The 21,002-nt window shown below is 39.3% G+C and overlaps 1 protein-coding gene and 1 long non-coding RNA gene across 2 annotated transcripts; one reads left to right on the top strand and one right to left on the bottom strand.

The window, feature by feature from the left end:
* Nucleotides 1–9,735: 9,735 nt before the first annotated feature.
* Nucleotides 9,736–15,916, bottom strand: si:dkey-29p10.4 (E3 ubiquitin/ISG15 ligase TRIM25). The gene is given in 8 exon segments (XM_038706204.1): nt 9,736–10,759; nt 10,925–11,079; nt 12,092–12,114; nt 12,226–12,341; nt 12,344–12,473; nt 12,908–13,003; nt 13,091–14,022; nt 15,637–15,916. Coding segments are annotated over 8 exon segments (2,247 nt in total). The 5' UTR covers nt 15,887–15,916; the 3' UTR covers nt 9,736–10,214.
* Nucleotides 15,917–15,928: 12 nt separating this feature from the next.
* LOC119893845 lies at nt 15,929–19,997 on the top strand. The gene is made up of 3 exons (XR_005442844.1): nt 15,929–15,992; nt 19,552–19,671; nt 19,771–19,997. It is a non-coding gene; the product is annotated as an uncharacterized LOC119893845 (long non-coding RNA).
* The last annotated feature ends 1,005 nt before the right edge of the window (nt 19,998–21,002 follow it).

The following is a 21,002-nucleotide window of genomic DNA, read 5'->3' as shown; positions in this document are numbered from 1 at the left end:
AATGTAATGTTAATGTACATTTAAGCTGCCTTTAAATCGTACTCACAAGCAAAGATCAGATACTTAGCGGCACAACCTGGCCTTATATCAACATTTTATCTGCTTAGGCTAAACTGCCTCTTGTGGCTCCACTAGCTTGATAGGCAGTATCATCTTGATTCCATGGCTTGCTCAGTTGTCCAGTCATCATCCCAAATTATCACACCTTTCTCGGGCCTGATGCACCTTCAAAGCCTCCTTGAAAATTATCCTCACCCAAGCAGATCAGTAGATGCTCTGCGGCATGACATTTAGTCATTTAGCTGATGCTTTTATCCGAAGCAACTTACAATAGCTATATATGTCAAAGGTCGCATGTCTGGAGCAACTAGGGGTTAAGTGTCTTGTCTCTATTAGACTCTTATCTACCACATTACATAAATGGTCACAAATAAACTCCTCAAGTGTAACACAATGATGATGATGGACCTGCATAGGGCATTAAAAAAACGTATAATAAGCTCAAGATCTGGCTATTTTAAGAGCAGTTGAATAAGAAGTCCATGTCAAGCCTATCAGTGGCTTGATATCTAGCTGAGAGTGGTTTAGACAACATCAGCTCATCAAAGACCTTCTCATGTAAAGGCACACATTGATTTGTCCCATATCCTGCTGACAGATCGGTCGTTGCATCGATAAGAAGAGAGAGGACTGAGAGTATCTTTCTTTCCTCTTCAATAGGAGGTGAAATGTGACCCTAGCTAACACTCTTGAAGTCTTTGCTGTGCCTAGTGAAAATATGACAGCTCTCTGGAAAACACATAATTGCTGTGGGGGGCAGGTGGTCACGCCCCCTCCAATATTTAAAGTATAGCGTCAGACTGTCTATATAAAGTGTCAAGCTGACCTGCTGATTCTGGTGTGGCACAGTACCTCAGATTGCAGGCACAGCTTCATTTCCCACATCAGCAACATGCAGATGCAACCATCAGTGCTATCTATTCACACGCACACACTCACTGACGATGCAGAAGGACAGTTGACTTGTCTTACGTGTCCCTCTGGTGTTTATCTATGTATCAAGATATGATCTTCTTTGGAGGACACTAAAAGCTAAAGAGTCAGACAGTCAGCATGATCAGGTCCTTCACAATGTTCCTGCAGTTATTTGTGGCCAGCAATGCCTTGAACGTCACTGGCTCAAACCATATTTTGAATTGTTTGTATAAACTTTCACAAAGATTTATATGTCAGTTTTTTCTGTAAAAGTATGCTAAACTGATTTTCAAGTAGTCTCTTCTGTGTCTGTCAAAACTTAAAATCGCACTGGTTAACTGGCAGTGAGACATACAGTAAGTCCATGAAAATTCAAACCTCTGTATCAAGAGATAATGTAGCATGTAGCAAAATACCCACAGCACAATCATGTTTACCAGTATTTTGACTCCAAGGATGGCAATGTCAATAGTTGGTTGGTCGATTGGTCCACCACTTTCATCCAGACTGAAATATGTAAACAACTATTGCTGAGATATTGTGCAGACATTTATGGTTCCCAGACGATGAATCCCACTGACTTGACCTCTAGCACCATGAGGTTGACATTTGTGGTTTTGAGTAAAATATATCAATCACTATTGGATGGATTGCCATGAAGTGCATTACAGGCATTCATGTTGTCCTCAGGAAGAATTTTTGGGGATCCCAAAATTGACAAAATACATGCTTGCTGTTAAGTTTGTATATCATTGTTTGGGCTTAACAGTAGCCGTATCACATTTACAGTGCCTACACTGGAAGACAAAACACTCTTTTCTCTCTCCTCGTTTTGTGATTTAGGTTGTTATGATAAGTGTTTTGTTTCATAAATGCTTTGTCAAATGTATTATTTTACAGATGATACCCTGGCTAATACATTGTTAAGGCACTCATGTGGACCATTGTGGCTAACACCACCTACACACGTACATTGTTAACAAAGTAGAAAAACTTTCTGATGTCTGATTTCTGATGTCTGCAAAAACTAAAAATCCCTGAACATTATTGGTAGAAAGTTTGATGTTATTACATCAAATGCATCCTTTGTAGAGCATCCAGTGAGATAATTTTAGTCATGCTCATGTAAAACAAGGAGGTAAATGAATGGCAGGGATGGAGGGAAATGTATTCACGTGTGGCCAGCCAGCTGCTCCAGGGATACAGACGTTATTCACATTTCACCATGAGACTGAATTTGAGATGTGAATATATCACTCACGTCAACAAAAAAGAGGAAACAAAAGACAGTGTGACACTACAATACAGAGAGTGAACTGTGTGAATTTATAATGGGCCAAAAGAAGTTTCCAATTAACAGGAGAGAAATAGTGAGAGCGGTGAAGATTTTATTTCAATGAGCATGCTTTTTAGTGGGATTTGGGGAGTTATCAGAAAATAGCACAGATCATATTTCAAGGTTTATCTCATACAGGATATAACATCTTCCACATATAATGACCTGCAAATTAAAAAGACACTGAAAACCCAACATATGATAATGATTTGTAGCTTTTGAGACACCTGGACCGAAGATGCCCTGACTGCAATATGGGCAGTGATATTATTAGTGTTCATAAAAACAGCAATAACGTCATGATTCATTTAGAATATTTCCATCCACAGCCTCAAACAGCTACATACCAGTTACCTTGCAAACTATAAAACCCCCCGTCTCCATCGGTGAAAGAAAAACATTCCAGATAGCTGAAAACAGGCCCAGGAGGAAGCGAGAAATGAAAATGTTGGATGATTTCACTGAGAATGCATTACTTTTGTACCAAAAAGGCCTGAGCAGAATTCATGGTGCCAGGTCTGGTTGCTTCATCTCCCCGTCATAAAGCTGCTGTGTTTGGAAATATCAAACATTCACGATAGTTAAGCACCTGTGCATCTGCTTGGGGTCAAGAGCTCAGCATCTTTCCCAAAGACATTTTCATGGTGTCCAGACTCAACATTAAGACTTACAGCATGTTGTCATATAATAAATTAATGTTACTTGTCTCGATTGTGTCATTTACAACATTTCATTTATCACTAGAAATAAAGTAATCTACATGGTGAAGCAGGTTGTTGCACTGATCCTGCTAAATGGATCATAAACGCAACCAAATGCAATGCCTTACTCAAACTTAGAAGTGCCAGTGAGCAGCCAAGAAAGAATCCCGGTATGCCAAAGAGTAAAATGTAGAAGTGCCAGTCCTGCGTACCAGTGAGTAGCCTACCAGCCCATTTTCAAGCACCGCACCTGGGCACTTCTTAAGCTGTTCAGGCGCTATGTGCCACTGTTGACGAGCAAATCGGTGCTGAGGGTAATGATCGAGATGCAGCTTGACCAATGTTTGCGTGAAGGATGTGTGGAGGCCTACATGACCGACCAATGGTGTTGTGCGAGAAGGCGGGACCTAAAGAGAAAGGTCAAAGCAATGCAAAAACACACACAGAGAATGCCGACTGTAGAAAGCAAAAGCCGAATCCTGGACATTTTGGGCGATTTAGAAATCATGGCCGAAAAAAGGAGGACGTGTCCGGGAAAAAGAGAACGTATGGTCACTCTATTTCAGAGTTATTTTATGCTAAGCTAATAGCTGTAGCATCATATTTAGCAGACATACAGTAGATGAAAATGGTATCCTTCTCATCTAACCTGCAAGAAAGTAAACAAGCGTATTTCCCAAATATGTCAAACTATTCCTTTGAATACAGCACCTATCCTTCTGTGATTCTGTTATGAGTTCTGTATGTATGTGTGTTTGTGTGATTTATGTGGGCAGAAAAAATGACAGAAAAAAATCAATGGTGAGACTGTGAAACTGTGTGAAATTGTATGAGCACAATGAAAAGACAATCAAACAACACTGCAGTGCAGTGAAGTTAAATGATTAAAAACACAAGAAAGCTGTGTTTCTCTGGTGATCGTGTGTACGATGAGCATCCTGCAGCCTTGTCCAGAAGAAGACGCAACTGCAGAGTTGAAAGCAGAGAGATCCAAAGCCCCAACTGTGTTTGTCTTGGGGGATGATTAGAGCAAAAAACTGGTTTACTTCATCTCTGCAAAGGATTCATTAAATTAAATTCATAAATCCTACAAAAGGCCATAAGGGAGTCCCACAACAACAACAACTAAAAGAAGCCATTTTAATTATCCTCATGGAATAAATCCAGACATTTGCACTCCAAACAATGATGAGACAATGATCTTATGGAAATACTAGTCACTGTAGATCTTCTAAAAATAAAAGTACCAAAAAAATGGATGGAACCACAGGAAGTGAAATCTAGGTCTTGTTGCTGCATTGCTTTATAGATTTATGACTCCAGCATGAATCCATCTTCCAACTAGTGTAAAGGTTTATCACTTTTGTTACTATTCTACATTTACTAGTTTTACCAAATTTAAAAAGAAAACTATTCAATTTGAAAGCTGGTATTTCCCCTCCACTGCTTTGTTCACCAGACCTTTTCAGCTATATCGCCTTTCTTCATCAGGAAGGTTGTTGGTGGTTTCCTTATAAAATGTTCATACATCGGTCATGTAACTTATAGGTCCAGGGTCCCTTAACTAAATAAAGGTTTTTGTTGAAGAAAGGGGTAGATTTACAGAAGTTTCATTTTCAATTCTAAATTAGGCATTTTAAGCCAAAGAGGATTGAAGCCATTTTTGTTTTAACAATAGATAATTAAGTTAAAGGATGTATGTCTTTAGGTCAACTGTAGATTTGTTTTGAAATGAGTTAGGGGTGTCCACAAATATTAAGAGATTTTAGTCTACTGTGTTTTAAATGAGAAATTGAGATTCAACCTTTTATCCACTGACGGTTAAGAAAAAAAAAGATCTTTGGCAAAGAGGATTCTGAAAAGTTGGTTGCAATATTGTATATTTTAGTATTTATGGTCATAGAGAAGAGTTATGCTGTGTTTTATTTTTTATGGTAATACTTCTGAAGCTCACGCTGGTTTGCACCTCACTGTTTGCACTTCACTGTGGAGAGCCTTACATACTGTAGCGTATAGTTACAGTATGTAAGGCTCTCCTCTCACAAGCAAGAATCCCTTCTGCTAAGATGTCCTTGAACAACACACTGAATCTCTGCCATGTCCTGGGGCTCTGTCTGCCAATGACCCTGCACTCTGACCTTCCTGCAGAGGGGCCAAGTGAAAAGAGCAATAGGGCAGACAAATAAATAAATAATGCTAAAGATACAACAGATATTCTTAGAGGGGGAGTAAAGTATGTGGGATGGAGGAGGAGGAGGAGGAGACAGACAAGTACCATGCAGTTGACAATAGAGTGTTTGAAATAGATGCTGCTGCTACTTCCTCCTAATATTAATGTGCTAGCATGTTAATGATTGAAGGGCAACACTACTAAATAACAGCCAGGGATAGAACATTAGAAAAATACATATAAGATGTGATTGTCAGCCATTAAAGTGCTTAAATTAAAATAAGGTTTTCCTGATCCCCAGAAGGGAAATTGAAAACTAAGAGAAATAAAAGACAGTATTGCATTTTAAGATAATATAATAGATTATATAATGCATATTACAATATATAACAAAAATATATAAAATCAGCCCAATTGATTATTTACATGTTATTCTGTGCATGATGCAATCAGCATGCTTTCATTTGTTTTCATACCATTAAGACACTGTACATTCCCACAAAAAAACCTTGAATCATATGAGACTGAACAGTTGCACAGACAGATATATGATTCGTTTTTCATCAAAGCGGATTTTATCAATTCAGCACTGCCTAGCAGACTAATACAGGGATAGACTCACTCATGGAAATCATGAGGCGTTTTCTGCCGAACAGTCAAGAGTAAATTGAATTGCCTGGGGAAAGGTGAAGGAAAAGACTAGGCATGTCACTCAACAATAGGCCCGTCACTTCTTCTGTCTTAGATTTCCACAGACTGTGCCAAGCCAGGCGGTTGACTGGGTCAGACACGTGAGACTCCCCGCTCACCTGAGCTCACCAACTGTTGCCATGCCAACAGAAAATATGGCCACAAGGCATGACGGTTGTGTGCATAGATTGTGCCAACAGAATATACAGTGCTGTATAAAGTAAAAAGACACGTTACAACTGGAGACACAAATTAATCGTTTAATAAACTTTACCAAAACTAAACTGAGTAAAATATTTCCTTCATATCTCCATTGTATGATAGGTGCAAATTGGGTGAAGGGTCACATACATTTTGGTTTGTCCCATCTTATGTGATATTGGCTTAAAAGTATTCAGATGGTTTTCTAAAAAAAGGAGATCATATATATGGTTAAATGAGGAGATTTTTTTTGCAAATGAAACAGCTTCTTTTTTTTTTTATCACAGAAGAGTGCTTCAGACATTTGGGGGCCTGTGAATGACTCTACAATGAAATTAAATATAACACCACATATCTGTCTTTTTATCTATCAATGGCTCTTCATATGTATCTGTAGGCTTGGAAGGTAAAATACACTGCTTAAACCACACTTCCTGTCTTTATTGAAGGAATATGTCACCCAAATCCAACATGATGGCAGGTGATTTGTAAAAAACACGCAGGCATGACCTATATCAAGCTTTGGCCACAGACACAATACTTGTAAGTGGGATAAAATCATTGCTAAATTAGTTTTTCCATAGGATTTGTTGATGATACAAAAGGATGAATAACTAGTAGTACTTTTGTATGGATAAAATGAAGATAAAAAACAGGTAAAAAGGGCCTCTTGTGCTTTGCTGCTAGTATACTAATATAAACCCATTTCTGATTTTAGATGGGTTTCTAGAACAACCCTGTGTGTTTACTCTAAATATTAACACATTGTTTTTAATAAGGATGGCAACTACTGTATATCTCAAAGAAGATAGTGGCAGTAAACATGTTTGTTATGCATGAGCAGGGATATCTCTGCTGCCACTTAGTTAAGTGCGGGTGAAGTGCGGGCTGATATCTGCCCTCTCTGGAGGAGGGTGTTGTCCTGTCATGCTGTTAATGAGTATATGCCTTCTAATGAGCACAAACCCAAATTAGCACACATCCAATTACTTCATAGCTCAAGTTCCAGGTTCTCAGCAACAAGTATGTTGTGGGAGCAGGTGAAATTATTGAAATGGCACTAAATGCCTGAATTTAATGATGCTTGATGTATGCGCTCTGTGTTGCTGGAGAAATTAAGCTAACACAGTTTTTCTAGTTAATTAGGTTGGCATTTGGGGTGATCAGCTCATTTTCTTGTATAAAAAGACCTGGGGTTTTCAAAGAATATTGGATGCTCTGTAACTCAAATGCAAAGGTAATACATACAAAAACTGGGCCTATAAAGAAGACTGATTATGTCTTGTTGGTTGACAATAAATGTAAGATTTTACATGTCAATCGCACTTCTCGTGACTCAAATCAGTGGGTTTGACTGGTCTTTACCCAGGAGGTAAAGGTTGACTCAGGGCAGATTTTCCCATGTAAAAATGCAAATTGAATTGGCTACTGTTCCCAGCCCAGGAGCAAAAGCAATCTGTGCACAGTCACCATTAGTTCCATAAAAGACAGAAAAAGAGGCTTTAATGATCAGGGGCCTACATCAAACAGTGCAATATATCCAAATCTAAAAGTGAACTTGAAATTGCTTGACCTCTGAGCAATCTAACACAAAGGTCACCAGCAAATCACAAAAGGTAGAATTGAAGAAGACTGACATTTTGTGGCATTAGGAAGATAGTCTAAGCGGAAGGATTGCTGCCAACCATCAGTTTGGAAATCTCTGACCTCTAATTTCATGCCATTCCACTTTCCATCGCGACAACAATGAGATAAAAGCATGCAATCTAAAGGAGAGTGCTGACAAGAAAAGCTTTGCAAATAAGACCCAATCTGATGTACCTACTGTACTCTTTCAGTATAAAATCATCTGGAGAACAAAGGCATTTCCAGCATGAACAAATGAGATTAATTTAATATAATCTTTTTTATAGAACACTTAAAACCAATGTTACAAAGTGTTTAACATGAAGCAGTTAAAACATACTAGAGTAGGTATCAGATCAGGTCAGCAATTTAGCAGGGGGCAAGACCATGTAAAGGCTAAAATGTAATCAGTAAAATCTTAAAATCAATTCTAAAACATATTGGGATGTGTAATGAGGCTAAAACAGGGGTAATATGAACACGTTTCTTGGTTCTAGTTAAAAGCCTGGCAGCTGAGATCTGAACAGACTGTAGCCGATCAATAGATTTTTGATTCAGGCAGGTAAAGAAAGAGTCTCAGTATCTTTAAAAGCTAAAAAGGTTCGGATTTTAGAAATGTTTCTAAGCTCATTAAACATGATTGCACCAGCTTTGTGGTGTGCTGCTCAGAAAATAAATCACTGTCAAACCAGACACCAAGATTCCTTGCAACTGGCATGATTTGATCTGATAAACCAAGGCAGTCAGTGAACAGCAGAGATTAATGTAAGACTAGTCTCAATATTTGCTTAATTTATATTTCTAGTTATATTTTTAATTAAATATTGATTTTAAAAGCAAACTGCACACTTGATTGCCTGACTTTCTACTCCTAATGTGAACTTGATGTCTGTTTATTTGCTTTTGAGTGGAAAGGAACAATATACACTGTAAATCAACCCATTCTTTCCCCAGAAGCTTACTGTCATTGTAATTCAAAGGCTTTTCAGCTGCTATGCAAGGCCACATCGACTGAGTAATGTATCACTGTACATTGCCATGCAGCTGACATGGTAATTTAGGGATTTGATTCTTCGCAATTCCCCTGAGACACAAATACCTGAGCGCATTTCACCACAGCAACCAGAAGTAGGTAGGGGTATCCTATTATGCGAAGACATTTTGACAAGTAGATACTTGGGTTGCAAACTTTAGGATATGGGAGACTCATGGGATTGCTAATGAAGACCATGTTCCTTGCTATAGTGAGGACCCCATTAGTAGCCAATGTAGCTGTCAATACCTCATCAGGTACATTTTATTCCTTAATAACTGTGACACATTGTTCCCTTGCCAATATACTATAAGCCCTTAGCTCATTTAATGTAATGGTAAGTCTGGAAAAGCTGACAGCCTGGCTGAGTTTAAGAGACCATTGCATGGACGGGGAGGGGAGAATTTAATTATCCTGACTGTTAAAATCCCCTTCTCGCTCTCTCAGACATGTATTGCATTCTGCCTTCATGTGCCAGCTAGGGAAGAGAGAAATAAAGCAAAGCCCACAGAGGATTTTGGATCACGTGTCTGCAAGTGTGAAATTGTTGCCATAGTTGACTGATGCACCTGCATCATTAAAGTACTTTTACTATTGTCGATCCCAAGGATTTTAAGCTACTCAATTAGCCAACAAGTTTGGATCAGCCTTGATCCATGGCCAGCTGTCCCCGAACCACTGGCATGCTGGTACTCTACTACTCATCCAGAAGGTGTTTATGTAAACACCCTCTTAATGACGTCTACCACACAGACTCCCAGTCAGAATAAATGCGCCTCAGAGTTGAGCATGGAGGAGGGCTTTTAAACAACAGTAGCGAACTGTGATTCTATAAGGAGTTTGGCCAAAGGCACTGGGTGTTGTCGGGAAAAGCTCACATGATGTGGGGTAGTGAGAGATCAAAGTTAGCACACCACTGTCACCTGCTGAGGGGAAACATGTCACCCACTCACACACCTGGGATTTAAACGCAAATAGGAAGTATAAAAGGCAAGACGTAATGCACGTTTTATTTTGCTTTTGAAACATTTTATTCTGTAAATAGACAATTAGGTCACCATAGGAGCAAAATAGATATAAAAGATATTCAAAATGGAAATATGATACAAATCAACTTTTTGCACTCATAACTTGCCTGAAAACTTGCTCGTTTGTTCACTGACATTCTAAAATGAAAAACATACAAATATTAAAATCCTGATACCAAAATATTCAACCTCTGGAATGTTGCATGTAAAGCGTTGGAAAGTATTTCTGGCATGGTACAACTCCAGTACTAGTATTATATATATATAAAAAAAAAAAATCACATTTAATGATTATTCTATAGCATTATAGTACAATACATGACTATCATCCCCGAGAGTTTTACAAATTGGTACGTTTTAAATGATGAAATGGTTTTCACATAAAAAAGGCACAATGCTTTCATGTATTTTTTTGTACATTTTCAGCAGAACTGACATGCCAGTGTTGCCTGGTTTATGACTCGAAGAGATTGCAGATGGTCAGTTGTGTCTTAGACACAGACAAGGCTGGGTAAAGAGGACCAGTAAACCTGTGCTCGTAGGAATGCATTAAAGCTAGACTGCCCCCTGGTGTCACATTAAAGAATGATAAAATACCTTCTTCAAAGTCAAGGAATACTCCTACCCTCTGCAGCTGGTCTGCATCCACAGGAACTGCCACCTTGTTATGTAGAGCTTCCACCTTCCTTCTGTCACAGGCCAGGCACCAGGAGTACGAGTTGAAGCCCAGACGAGAGTTGTCCTTTTGACCTTTCCTCTCTATCTGACCCTCACACAGCCCCACCTTCCAGCGGCCCTCATCCAACGAAACGTTCACCTCCCAGTACCAGCGACCCCCCTCCAGAGCACAGGAGGCCAGCACCTGTGGGAAGGCGCTGAAGCGAGCCTCGTGATCTGTGTGGGCCTGCTGGGCTTCGCTGTAGATCACCCTCCTGTTGTTATCAGACAGCTGCAGCTTGGGGTGGGCTGTATCTGCATCCAAGAAAGGGACGGTACCATCTGCAGACAGGAAAGGAAATTACTGCACTTAGATGAGAAGATTATGACTAATTGAATGCGCCACCTTTGGGTCTAAAGGATGCATTTAGCTCTTCAGTTTAATTAGCTGTGATTCATCAGTGAGAGGAAAGTAAACATGTGTTTGTACTTTTAAAAAAAACTCACACAGCAGTCTGTAGAGGTCTCCGTCTTTGCCTGGCACAGAGATGACGACTGTGTCTAGCCGTTTCTCGGTCCACCTCTGCAGAAATTTCAGCCGGGCCTGATCCACTTCCTCTGGAGCTTCAAACTGGTCCAAACAACAGCCCATGTTACTAGCCCTGATGAAGAAGACCAGAAAAATTAGGAGGTTCATGGACACAGTTACAAATAAAAAAGAAACAAAGTGGACAGCAGCACTAATGGGCAAATACAAGGAAAAAGAAAATAAGTAACAAAATAACATTAACAAAAATACAAATGAGCAAACAAGCACATTCTGTTAAATATTTAGTATCCATTATCATTTTAACAAACTTCTGCAGAAATGTGAAAAAAAGAACACGGAAAGCACACCCACACTACACATCTACACCAAAAGACAGTAGCTGTTAGTAATATTGGTAATATGCCTGTGCTAAGGGTAGCGGAAATGTTGCCTTGTTCATAAAAATGTCTTAAACAGTGTGGTCTGTGTATTACCCTGAGATGCAGGGGCACTGATTCTTTAAAGCCACATTGCTGTTGAATTTTTGTTTTTAAATATAGTACCTTAAGGACTTTTCATAAATCGAAGCTGGGCTTTATTGGCAACACCTTTAGCTAGGGCTGGACAATAAAACAATGATTATCACGATATATATTTTTTCAAATTAATATAACAAATGTGCAATCAATATTCAATAAATGTTTGATAGTTCATTGATTATTCACTTGAATCACACAAATTTGGAATTATTTTTAATAAGATGTTTATTTTATTGAGGAAAAGGAATGACAAAGCTTTTACTTAATTTTACTCATATTTGTTGAGAAAGATTTTATTATAAGTGTTTTGAATGTCTATCTCAGATTTGTGAAGTGATCCACTGTTTGGCCTTAAGTGTTGACCATAAAGAAAAGTTTAAACAACAATTAACCATTAGGTTTCTTCAACTTTCACTCAGGAGCAGAAATCAGCCTTTAAACTCGAAAGAAATTTCATACATACCATGATAATTATCAATATCAAAAGATATTAAACTTTTTATTGTGATAACATTTTTGGCCATATCGTCCAGCCCTACCTTTAGCTATTAACATGTTCACAAATTACTGCTTTACATGTTGACAAGTTGAGAGGAAATCACTTACAGTTGGGCTATCTTGCTGTATTCCTGTCACATGAGAAAGAGGGAAAAGACAATTTCTTTGTGTTAGTGTTCACAGGCCAGCAGTGGATTTTATATTTGACCAACAACAGGTTTTTCTCCTAACATCTCACACACCATAATGAAGGCCTGTTCCTGAATGCGTGCGTCTCCCCTGGCATCAGCCAGCCCCTCCAGAGTGTGGAGGCCTTGCTGGATGGATTGGAGGGAGTTTTGGAGGTGCCTGAGTTTCTCTCTAGTCCCTCAAGAACCCTGCTCTCCTCCTTTGTCACACGCTGAAGAACTGTTTGCTCCTCCTGCTCCAGGGCCTCCCTGATGGCGCCGTACTGCTGCTGCACCCCCACGCGTGCCTCACTTAAAGCTACCTGGATGGACACAATGTAAATCAGCGTCATGTAATGCAGTATTCACAAAGGCTCTTCTTGCAGTCGGAGGTCTTTGATGTCCAATTATTGGTCTACCCGTGCAAGTAAGACTTAAGAAATGTGAAAATCTGAATTTAAGATGATGTTGACTCAAACAATATGAACTTCAAACCAACTTTAAATAGTGAAATATTTAAACATTGATAAATATTGCTAATGTGTAACCATGCCCTCTACTTACAATACAAAAAATATGTACTCTAGAGATACAGTGCTATAGCTCCATTATGTATACTGTAACTATTTTCCCTTAAATATAGTCTGTGCATCCATAAGAAAACACCTTTTAATGTACATTATTACAATGTATTAATCACCTTGAGTAATAAAAATTCTCATCTTGTAAGTAATAAGTACATAAATGCATTTCATACTCTGGATGCGTCTCTCTTCTGTGTGAGTTCAGTCACTCTGTTCATCACTTGCTCCTCAGTCTCCTGCAGCTGCTTGATTTCCTCCTTTAGGGTCCCCTGGGGGAAAGCATGTACAGAGATAAAATTGAAAAATATTATATAATTATCTACCACAACTTCTGTGAATCTAAAGAGACCACTTACCCTGAGCTCTCTCTCTGCCTCCCTGATGCTGATGCAGATGTGGTCACGGTGTGAGCCGATGACAGTACATACCGTGCACACACACACTCCACACTGCCGACAGAAGATTCGGTTTATCTCTTGGTGCTCCGTGCACCTCCAGGGAGACATGTCTTCCATGGGAGGAACAAGGGTGTGGTTCTGGAAGACAGGGGAGTCCAGGTGGGGACGCAGGTGCTCAGCACACATGGAAGCTCCGCACACCAGACAGGTCTTCACAGCAGACTGAAACCCAGTTTTAGGGCAATAATGGCAGGTCACAGGGCTGGAATTTCTGCCCGCCAACCTGTTGAAGATGCCAACACGACTTGGGGATGCAGGATGTTGGGTGGATATCAGAGGAGACTTGCTGACATGGTGTACTGTGGACTTCTCTTTATATGGAGTTGAGACCCCAGGAAAGGAATCCGAGTTGGCAGGTGAAGCAGGTTTCTTTGGTGATGCATGAATGCCTGTCACTTGTGTATTTTTGTTGGGGGTTGCGAAACGAGGGGCATCACATATATCTACTTCATTGGAGCTGTCAGAGTCATCTAATGACACGACTTCCACTGATTTATGCTGGTTCTGCTGGATTGAGATGTCATGTGGCATGTCACTTTCAGGTACTGTCTTGCTGTCAGAGCTGTCACTGGAGGATAAGCCATCACCACACCGCTCTGCTTTCTTCGACGTCTCCACAGTACTCGACTGCCCGGGTTTATCTGAGAAGGAAGTGGTGGGAGTCTCGGTGTCATTCGACTGCTCACGGGGAGATTCCACAGTTGATCGCTTTAAGTCAGGTTGCTCTGACACAGGTGTGCTGGCCTTTCTCTTCCCGAGAAGTCGACTGGTGAGTGAGGGCCTCCCCAATGTCGAGTTAAATATTTTTTGTTCATTATTACTGGATGCGCCTTTAAAAAGAGAATACAAACAAAGCAAAACTGGTCAGAGGAAAGGTTGACTTTACACGTTTACAGCAATACTTTTGGCCAGTGAAGGCCACTTTAGGTCATTCAAGCAGCGACTAACTAACTTGTTTGCACTCAAGTTAGTTATTACGTTGCCCTGTAAGCTCAATTAGGAAAGCTGTCACTGAGTCGGTGACCTGCCATGGCAGTTTGAATGTAACTGGTAGTGAAAACACTTCATTTTAGATACAGATACCTGGTCCACTATATAAAGGACATTATCAACACTGATAGTCACCCTGGATATCAGTTTGGTGCATCCTTACAATTATGGGATAAATATCACATCATATTTCTCAAAAAAAAAAAAAAAAAAAAAAAAGCTTTGAAAATCTAATAAAAAATGCAGTGCCTATTAGAGCACTAGTCAACTGGGAGCAATCCAGTACCCAAACTACCATATCATTTATTTATTGCTAATACAAAGCGTCAAATGCACTTTTCCACAAATACCAGGATGTCCTACTGCATCCGGTCGCATTTTGAAGTACGCAAGCCAGCATGCTTTTCTGACACACTAACCCCTGCACAATGGAAGATATGTCACATCGACTGAGCCGCAGAAAGAGCACAGACAGATGACAGAACAGAATCCGCAATGACAGCACATTCAAGTGTAACTTCTGCATATTTTTTGTGACTAGGTTTGGGATGAAATTTTCAAACTTGTGCCTTTTCAGTCCAGTGAGAAAAGCTGCTTGCGTGGTGCATACGCCCTCCACACATTTCTAGTTTCCAGGAGTGTTTCACATTAGTATCTCTCCCGCTGGCCCTGCCTGCCGGAATTCCCTATAGCTGCTTTAATCCTGTTGGTGGAGGAAAGGAAATCCCACCTTTGTCTTCCAAATTATCAGCCCAGAATGAAAATTTTAACAGACGTAGCAAATTCAAAATGGGGAAAAGATCAGATCACCCTTTCAAGGTTTCAGACCTGGAAAACAAACTACCAAACCAGCAGAAGAACAGTGACAAATTTGAAACTCTGAAAACGTGTTGGAGAAATGCTGTAAAAAATTAATGTGGAAAGAGTAAGATTAAACCGATTTATGCAAAACACAGGAGGGACTGCATGAACACGTTACATAATGCCAAAGGTCACAATATGAACCATAAACTTTGGTCTTAAATATTAGAAAAAAGAATCCGACCCATGACACTGTAACGTTAAATCAAACACTATTACATATTTTTAAAAACATGTAATAGTGTAATTATGTAACGTTAATGTGGTTTTACATCATTTTGCGTAAAACATAAGGTTGTGGATGCCATTTTCCGTAACGTTAATTAAGTCCGGCCTTTATTTTATTTATTTATTTGGGTGCCAAATCACAAATAATTTAGTAGCAAGAGAAAAACGTTGGCTAACTTAGCATTGGCAACCACCTAGTTCATAGGACATGCCGGTTTTACAACATGTAACGTTCACGTAAATGTATAGCGTGAGAGGGACGTAACGCAGGTTAGCTAGCAAGCTCTCACCTTCACGTACGTATTCGGCTACATCAATACTTATAGCCCGATACAAGCTCATAGTTAGCCTAGTTTGAACCGTACCTGCAGTACTACGGGACTGAGCATGTCGACTGTTGGTGGCCGTCCGTATCAAGCTGCTATCAAACGGCAGGGTCTGGTACACAGTTTTACATCTCCACTCCGGACAATGGTACGGCCCGTTCGGGACAACACTCCACAAGTCTCCTATACATCGTTGGCAGAACCGGTGGTTACATTTCAGAGTAACGGGGTCCCCTGTCAGCTCGTTGCACAGAGGACACCTTGCCGGAGTGTCCAGCGATGCACCCATTTTGTTTTTGGCTGATGTTAAGTTTCTATTTCCGCGATGACAAACAGCAGAGGCGGGGCTACATTTTTGAATCCCGCTCCCCCTCCCGGAAGTGCATTTCTTAAAGGTACAGTCAAGTATTTTGTAATCGGAAGAAGTATTTTAGATCAATTACTAACACCACATTAGAAAAATACTCCCATACAAGTAAAAGTCCTGAATTCAAAATGTTATTTAAGTAAAGTACCCAAGTACTGGCTACAAAATGTACTTAAAGTATCAAAAAGTAGTACTGCTTTAGATTCTTTCTGGTACTGTTGTTTAATTCATGCATAATGATTTATAAACTGTAAAATATTATTCTGAAAAGTAACTACTTAAAAGTAGCATAAAATGGAAATAGTCAAGTAAAGCACAAGTATCCTTAAAAACTACTGTACTTGAGTAATGTATTTATCTACTTTCCACTATTGTTTATAATATTAACAAATAGCCACTGGTGGAAGTACTGCAGTAGTATATTAGGGGCAGCTTTGCGCGCTCCCGCGCTTACTTTATTCGTTCTTGTTTTAAACTTTCTTAGTAACAAAATGTTACAAATGCGTGAGTGATCATTTTTTCGTTCTTCTGTGGCTCTTAAGGAGAGCAATTGCGATAACCTGCTGCATTGCCAGAGAGTAAGTAACATGGTGCCCTACATAGAAAGGAGAAAAAAGATACTTAAAATTGTCTCCCATTAGGATAGTAGATTGGGTGACATCTATCTCAGCTTAAATAACATCCTAATGTCGGACACACAGATGTCGCAGATATAGAGAATGCAAACTCAGGTTACTTTTATGTTACTGTTGCTATATCTTAGAAACCCCTATGTTAATATTCTATGACGATTAAACTATCTCAGTAAGGATGTGTTTCAAATGTGTGAGTGATTTTCTTATTTATCGGGGATTTGCGCTCTTGTTTGATTCTTAAATTATAGACTGAGGTCTTGTAGATCTTAAGGACAATGATTGGAGTAACATGCAGGTTGTCAGAGAGGAGAGAAAAAACACTTATTTTAATCCTAAAGTTATCGTGGTTCAATAAGAAACTAACTGCTATGCGGTTGCCTATAGTGTAACTAGGGAGGGTGTAAGAGCCATTTTTGGCATATATGGTATTTGCAAAAGTGTTGTTAAACACCTGCTATATGTTCATGGGTCATGCAGAAGTTCTTTTTGTTTTTGATATTGTGTTTTTGTACCTGTTGATTGGGTGGGTTAGTAATTTCGCTGCGCATGGGCAGTAGGAAAAAAGTAACACGGGAGAAGGGAGGAGAGATCTGCAAGAGCCCTGTATTGTAACAAGTTTTTGACCGTATTTTGCAAAATGTTTTTGAGTAACTTTTGGTGGACTGTACTGGGCTGGTAATGGACCAAGCCTTTTTGTATACCCCGAATTAAAAAGGTACACTCAAAATTTTCTTATCACTTTCTCTGGATTTTTGGGTACAGTGGGTACTCCTGGAGTGTGGATATTGGGACACACATGGGTGGACACGCGTCAGCCTGGGATGGACTTCTTGCAGAATAGTGGCCTTGGACTTTGTCATGAAAACGGCCACGATAGAGGGTATTGCCATGTGTGACAGCGGATGGGGAGAGAGAATAGTGATTTTCATCATGCAGTTGACATGCAGTTTCTCAAATAAACAGTGCGGCTGTGATTATAAAATGAAACATTCCCTTCATGGTTTCAACTGTAAACTATCACAAGAATGACAATTGCCAACAAAAAACATTCTAAGCATACATGTTTAAACAGCATAAATCACAAAGTAACTTTTGTATTTCAAACAAATAGGAGACTTATTAGCACATTTTAACAAAACTCTCTTCATCGCATTGCATCATGGGAATACTGAGGGACGGCCTTTAAGCTAATACATAGGCTATCGGTTTTGTATGGTCCTCAACCTCTAGACCATCTGCATTAAGGAATCTCTCCTTTTACACTTTGGTTTTACCACCACATTCTGCAGACCGTTTTTGTCTTCTTAAACTAAGCTAAGATCAACTCTTACTTTCATACATTTTTTTCACTTTCCCAAGCCATCATCTTTGGAAGTTCATTAAAACTAAGATCAACTCTTACTTTCTTCACTGACCCCCATTCGAATGTGGACTAATGTTGTAATTAGTCTTTTCTGTTACCACAATGGTGTGTTTGGGCCAGCAACATTTGGCAACTTTTATTTGTTAAAATAAAAATAGGCTTCTGAATAAAACTTCTGGATAAACCCTCTAGTCCAGCGTGTAGGCTACTGGGACTGAAATTCAGCCAGGGACTTTGAGAGGGAGAGACCTTTTATGCGAGCGCCCTTTAGGGGGCGGCAGACTGATTTTTTTGCAGTGTATTAGTGTTTTTGTTGTACACAGTGAATCAGATTACGATGAAGACCTTCAAGAATCAAAATGACACCCGCTGTTTTATTTCCACCACTTGAAATCTTTCCACAATTGTTTTGTTTTTTAGTTTGACGCGAAGGCCTCGACAGCTGTGCGTCCGACATTAGGATGTGATTTAAGCTGAGATAGATGTCACTCAATATACTATCCTAACAATTGTAGCTTTTTTCTCCTTTCTATGTAAGTCGCCATGTTACTTCAATAAAATAAATGTTCTTTTTCTCCTCTCTGGCAACGTGGCAGGTTATCGCATTTGCTGTCCTTAAGAGTCACACAAGAACGATAAGACTAGCCTAAATAATCACTCACGCATTTGAAACATTTTGTTACTGAGAAAGTTTAAAACAAAAACGAATAAAGTAAATAATCTGTTCACGCCCAAAGCTGCCCCTAATATACTACTAACTGCTCAAATGAGCAAAACCACAGTGTAATAAGACTGTGTTAAATGTCAGGTCCTCCATTCAAAAGTCAGCCATCCATCCATCCATCCATCGTCAACCGCTTATCCTGCGTACAGGGTTGCGGGGGCTGGAGCCTATCCCAGCTGACATCGGGCGAATTCATTCAAAAGTCCTCCATTCAAAATAGTACACATGCTCAATCTAGGTAACATTTTCGATATGTCTGTAGTTAATATTAGCTTTGATGTGTAACGCCAGCCATGTCACTGCAATCAGCTCATGAAGTTAGCCACAGGCAGATTCATTTTGACGATGTGCATATCCTCATGTAGGTTCAATTTAAGGATGTAATGTTGTACTGTAACATGTTTGGCCTTTTGTATTTTTGGTTTTTATTCATTATTCATGTATTCTTTTTTGATAAAAGAACAGAAGTAATATCTGGAAAATATTAAGTGTCTATATTGTATTAGTGGATTATTATTATTATTATTGTATATTATATTAGCCACAGTAACTGAAAACACATGCAAAATCAAAGTAACTAATTCTATTACTACTGTAGTTGTTAAATAACTGTAGCTGAGTAAAAAGTACTATGTGTAGCCTACTTACTTAAAAGTAGGGGAGTATAAGTGCAAAGTTGAATAGATTCAAGTAAGTAGTTATTTAGTTACTCACTTAGTTAGTTACTCACTTACTCCACCACATAATAAATATGTAATGAATATAATACATCTTATAATACATCTATGGTAAAGTCCTGGTACACTCCCATCAGTTTAAGCTATCATGGGTTTTGTTATCTGATTGGTTAACGTTTTAATTTCAGTGTTGTGTAAGGACACCGATGAAGTTGTTTTGATGCAAGCGATGCTGGTAATTTCATCAATGGTTATGCAAGCACCTTTGCAACCCGCCCTGTGTCCTCAACTTGTCCATTAACCCACAGGTAACTAGTGCTAAGGCCCAGCTCTAACTTCTTGATAGTAGAGTTTTGATCTAGTCTGTGACATTCCATTGACTGCCAGTGTTTTTTCCTCCAACTCAGATCCCAGCTCTAGTTGTGAAGACGCTGCTTGCCAGTCGAGCTCTGAGTTTTTTCAGCCCACTGAACCCACCTTTGCACATTCAGCTTGTCAATAAACAGTTCTAAGTGTGAATTAACCCGCCTTGTGTCCGCTCTTGGATCCACTCAACTGCCCTAACACTAATAACCAGAAAAAATCTCTTGAAATGGCAAGAACACTAAACTGCTCCACCATTCGACGGCACTGGCAATCAATTCTCTCTTTCTGTCACTTTCCCTTCATCTCTCTCACCTTTTTTCTTGTTTTCTGTGACACAAAATAGACAGTGATGGTCATGACTGGCTCACAATGCGTCTACGGGTGACAAACATTGCTCATAATGATGAATGGTGAATGATGAAGTCAAAATACTGCTGTCATTTTATGCACTTGCTCATTGTGCTTCAATGAAATGCAATTAAACAAAATGAAGTTATTTCTCATCTCAGCCCCTGGATACCCCACAGGACTCCCATGGGAACCCTAAACCACACACAACCATGCACATCTTCTAACTATTTCTTTCTAATCCAGATGAACAAACCATCTGAGCTGCATGAAATGGGTTGTTGCTGTCATGCCTTAAAGCATCAGCTGCAAACAATAATGGCTAAATGTGGTATTTTCTTATTATCCCTCATGTTTCCCTCCCCACAACATTCTTTTCTTTGTGGTGGTCTAGACATGTGATTTGGATAAAGAAGGTTATTGTGAGGTTAATCTTTCATAATCTCAAATTTATCTCAAAATTGTGCCCTGACTTTTGAATGTGATTATGAAAAGTAAAGGTTAGGATTAAAATGAAAAATAAACTTTAAAAATAATGTTTTAAATGAATGTTCTTGTATCCGATTTGATTGTAACCAAAGCACACTATAAAATGTAAATGAGTGTGGCAACATCCAGTGGCCTGTCTTGCATAATAAAGGCACATGTCAAGCAATAATGTGTTCTAGCTCTCTTATACTTCGTTACTCTTCATTGGTGGTGGTTGAGGTGAGGCCCCCCACTTCACTGTGAAGCGCTTTGAGTTTCAATGATAAAGCGCTATATTAATGTAATGCATTATTATTATTATTTTTTCCCTCAAACACATTTTGAGTGTTATGCACCAATTTGTTATGTGGCCCTTTTAAAGGGGTACTCCAGCAATTTTGTAATGCACTTCCATGTATTTAGAGGACTTAGAGACATATTTTAAAAAAGAATGGTC

The sequence above is a fragment of the Micropterus salmoides genome, unplaced genomic scaffold (assembly GCF_014851395.1).
Source record: "Micropterus salmoides isolate LMB-PRFRI ecotype aquatic unplaced genomic scaffold, ASM1485139v1 Ms_hic_scaffold_8, whole genome shotgun sequence".
NCBI lineage: Eukaryota > Metazoa > Chordata > Actinopteri > Centrarchiformes > Centrarchidae > Micropterus > Micropterus salmoides.
The sequence above is the reverse complement of the archived record's forward strand: the minus strand, read 5'-3'. Positions and strand labels throughout refer to the sequence as shown.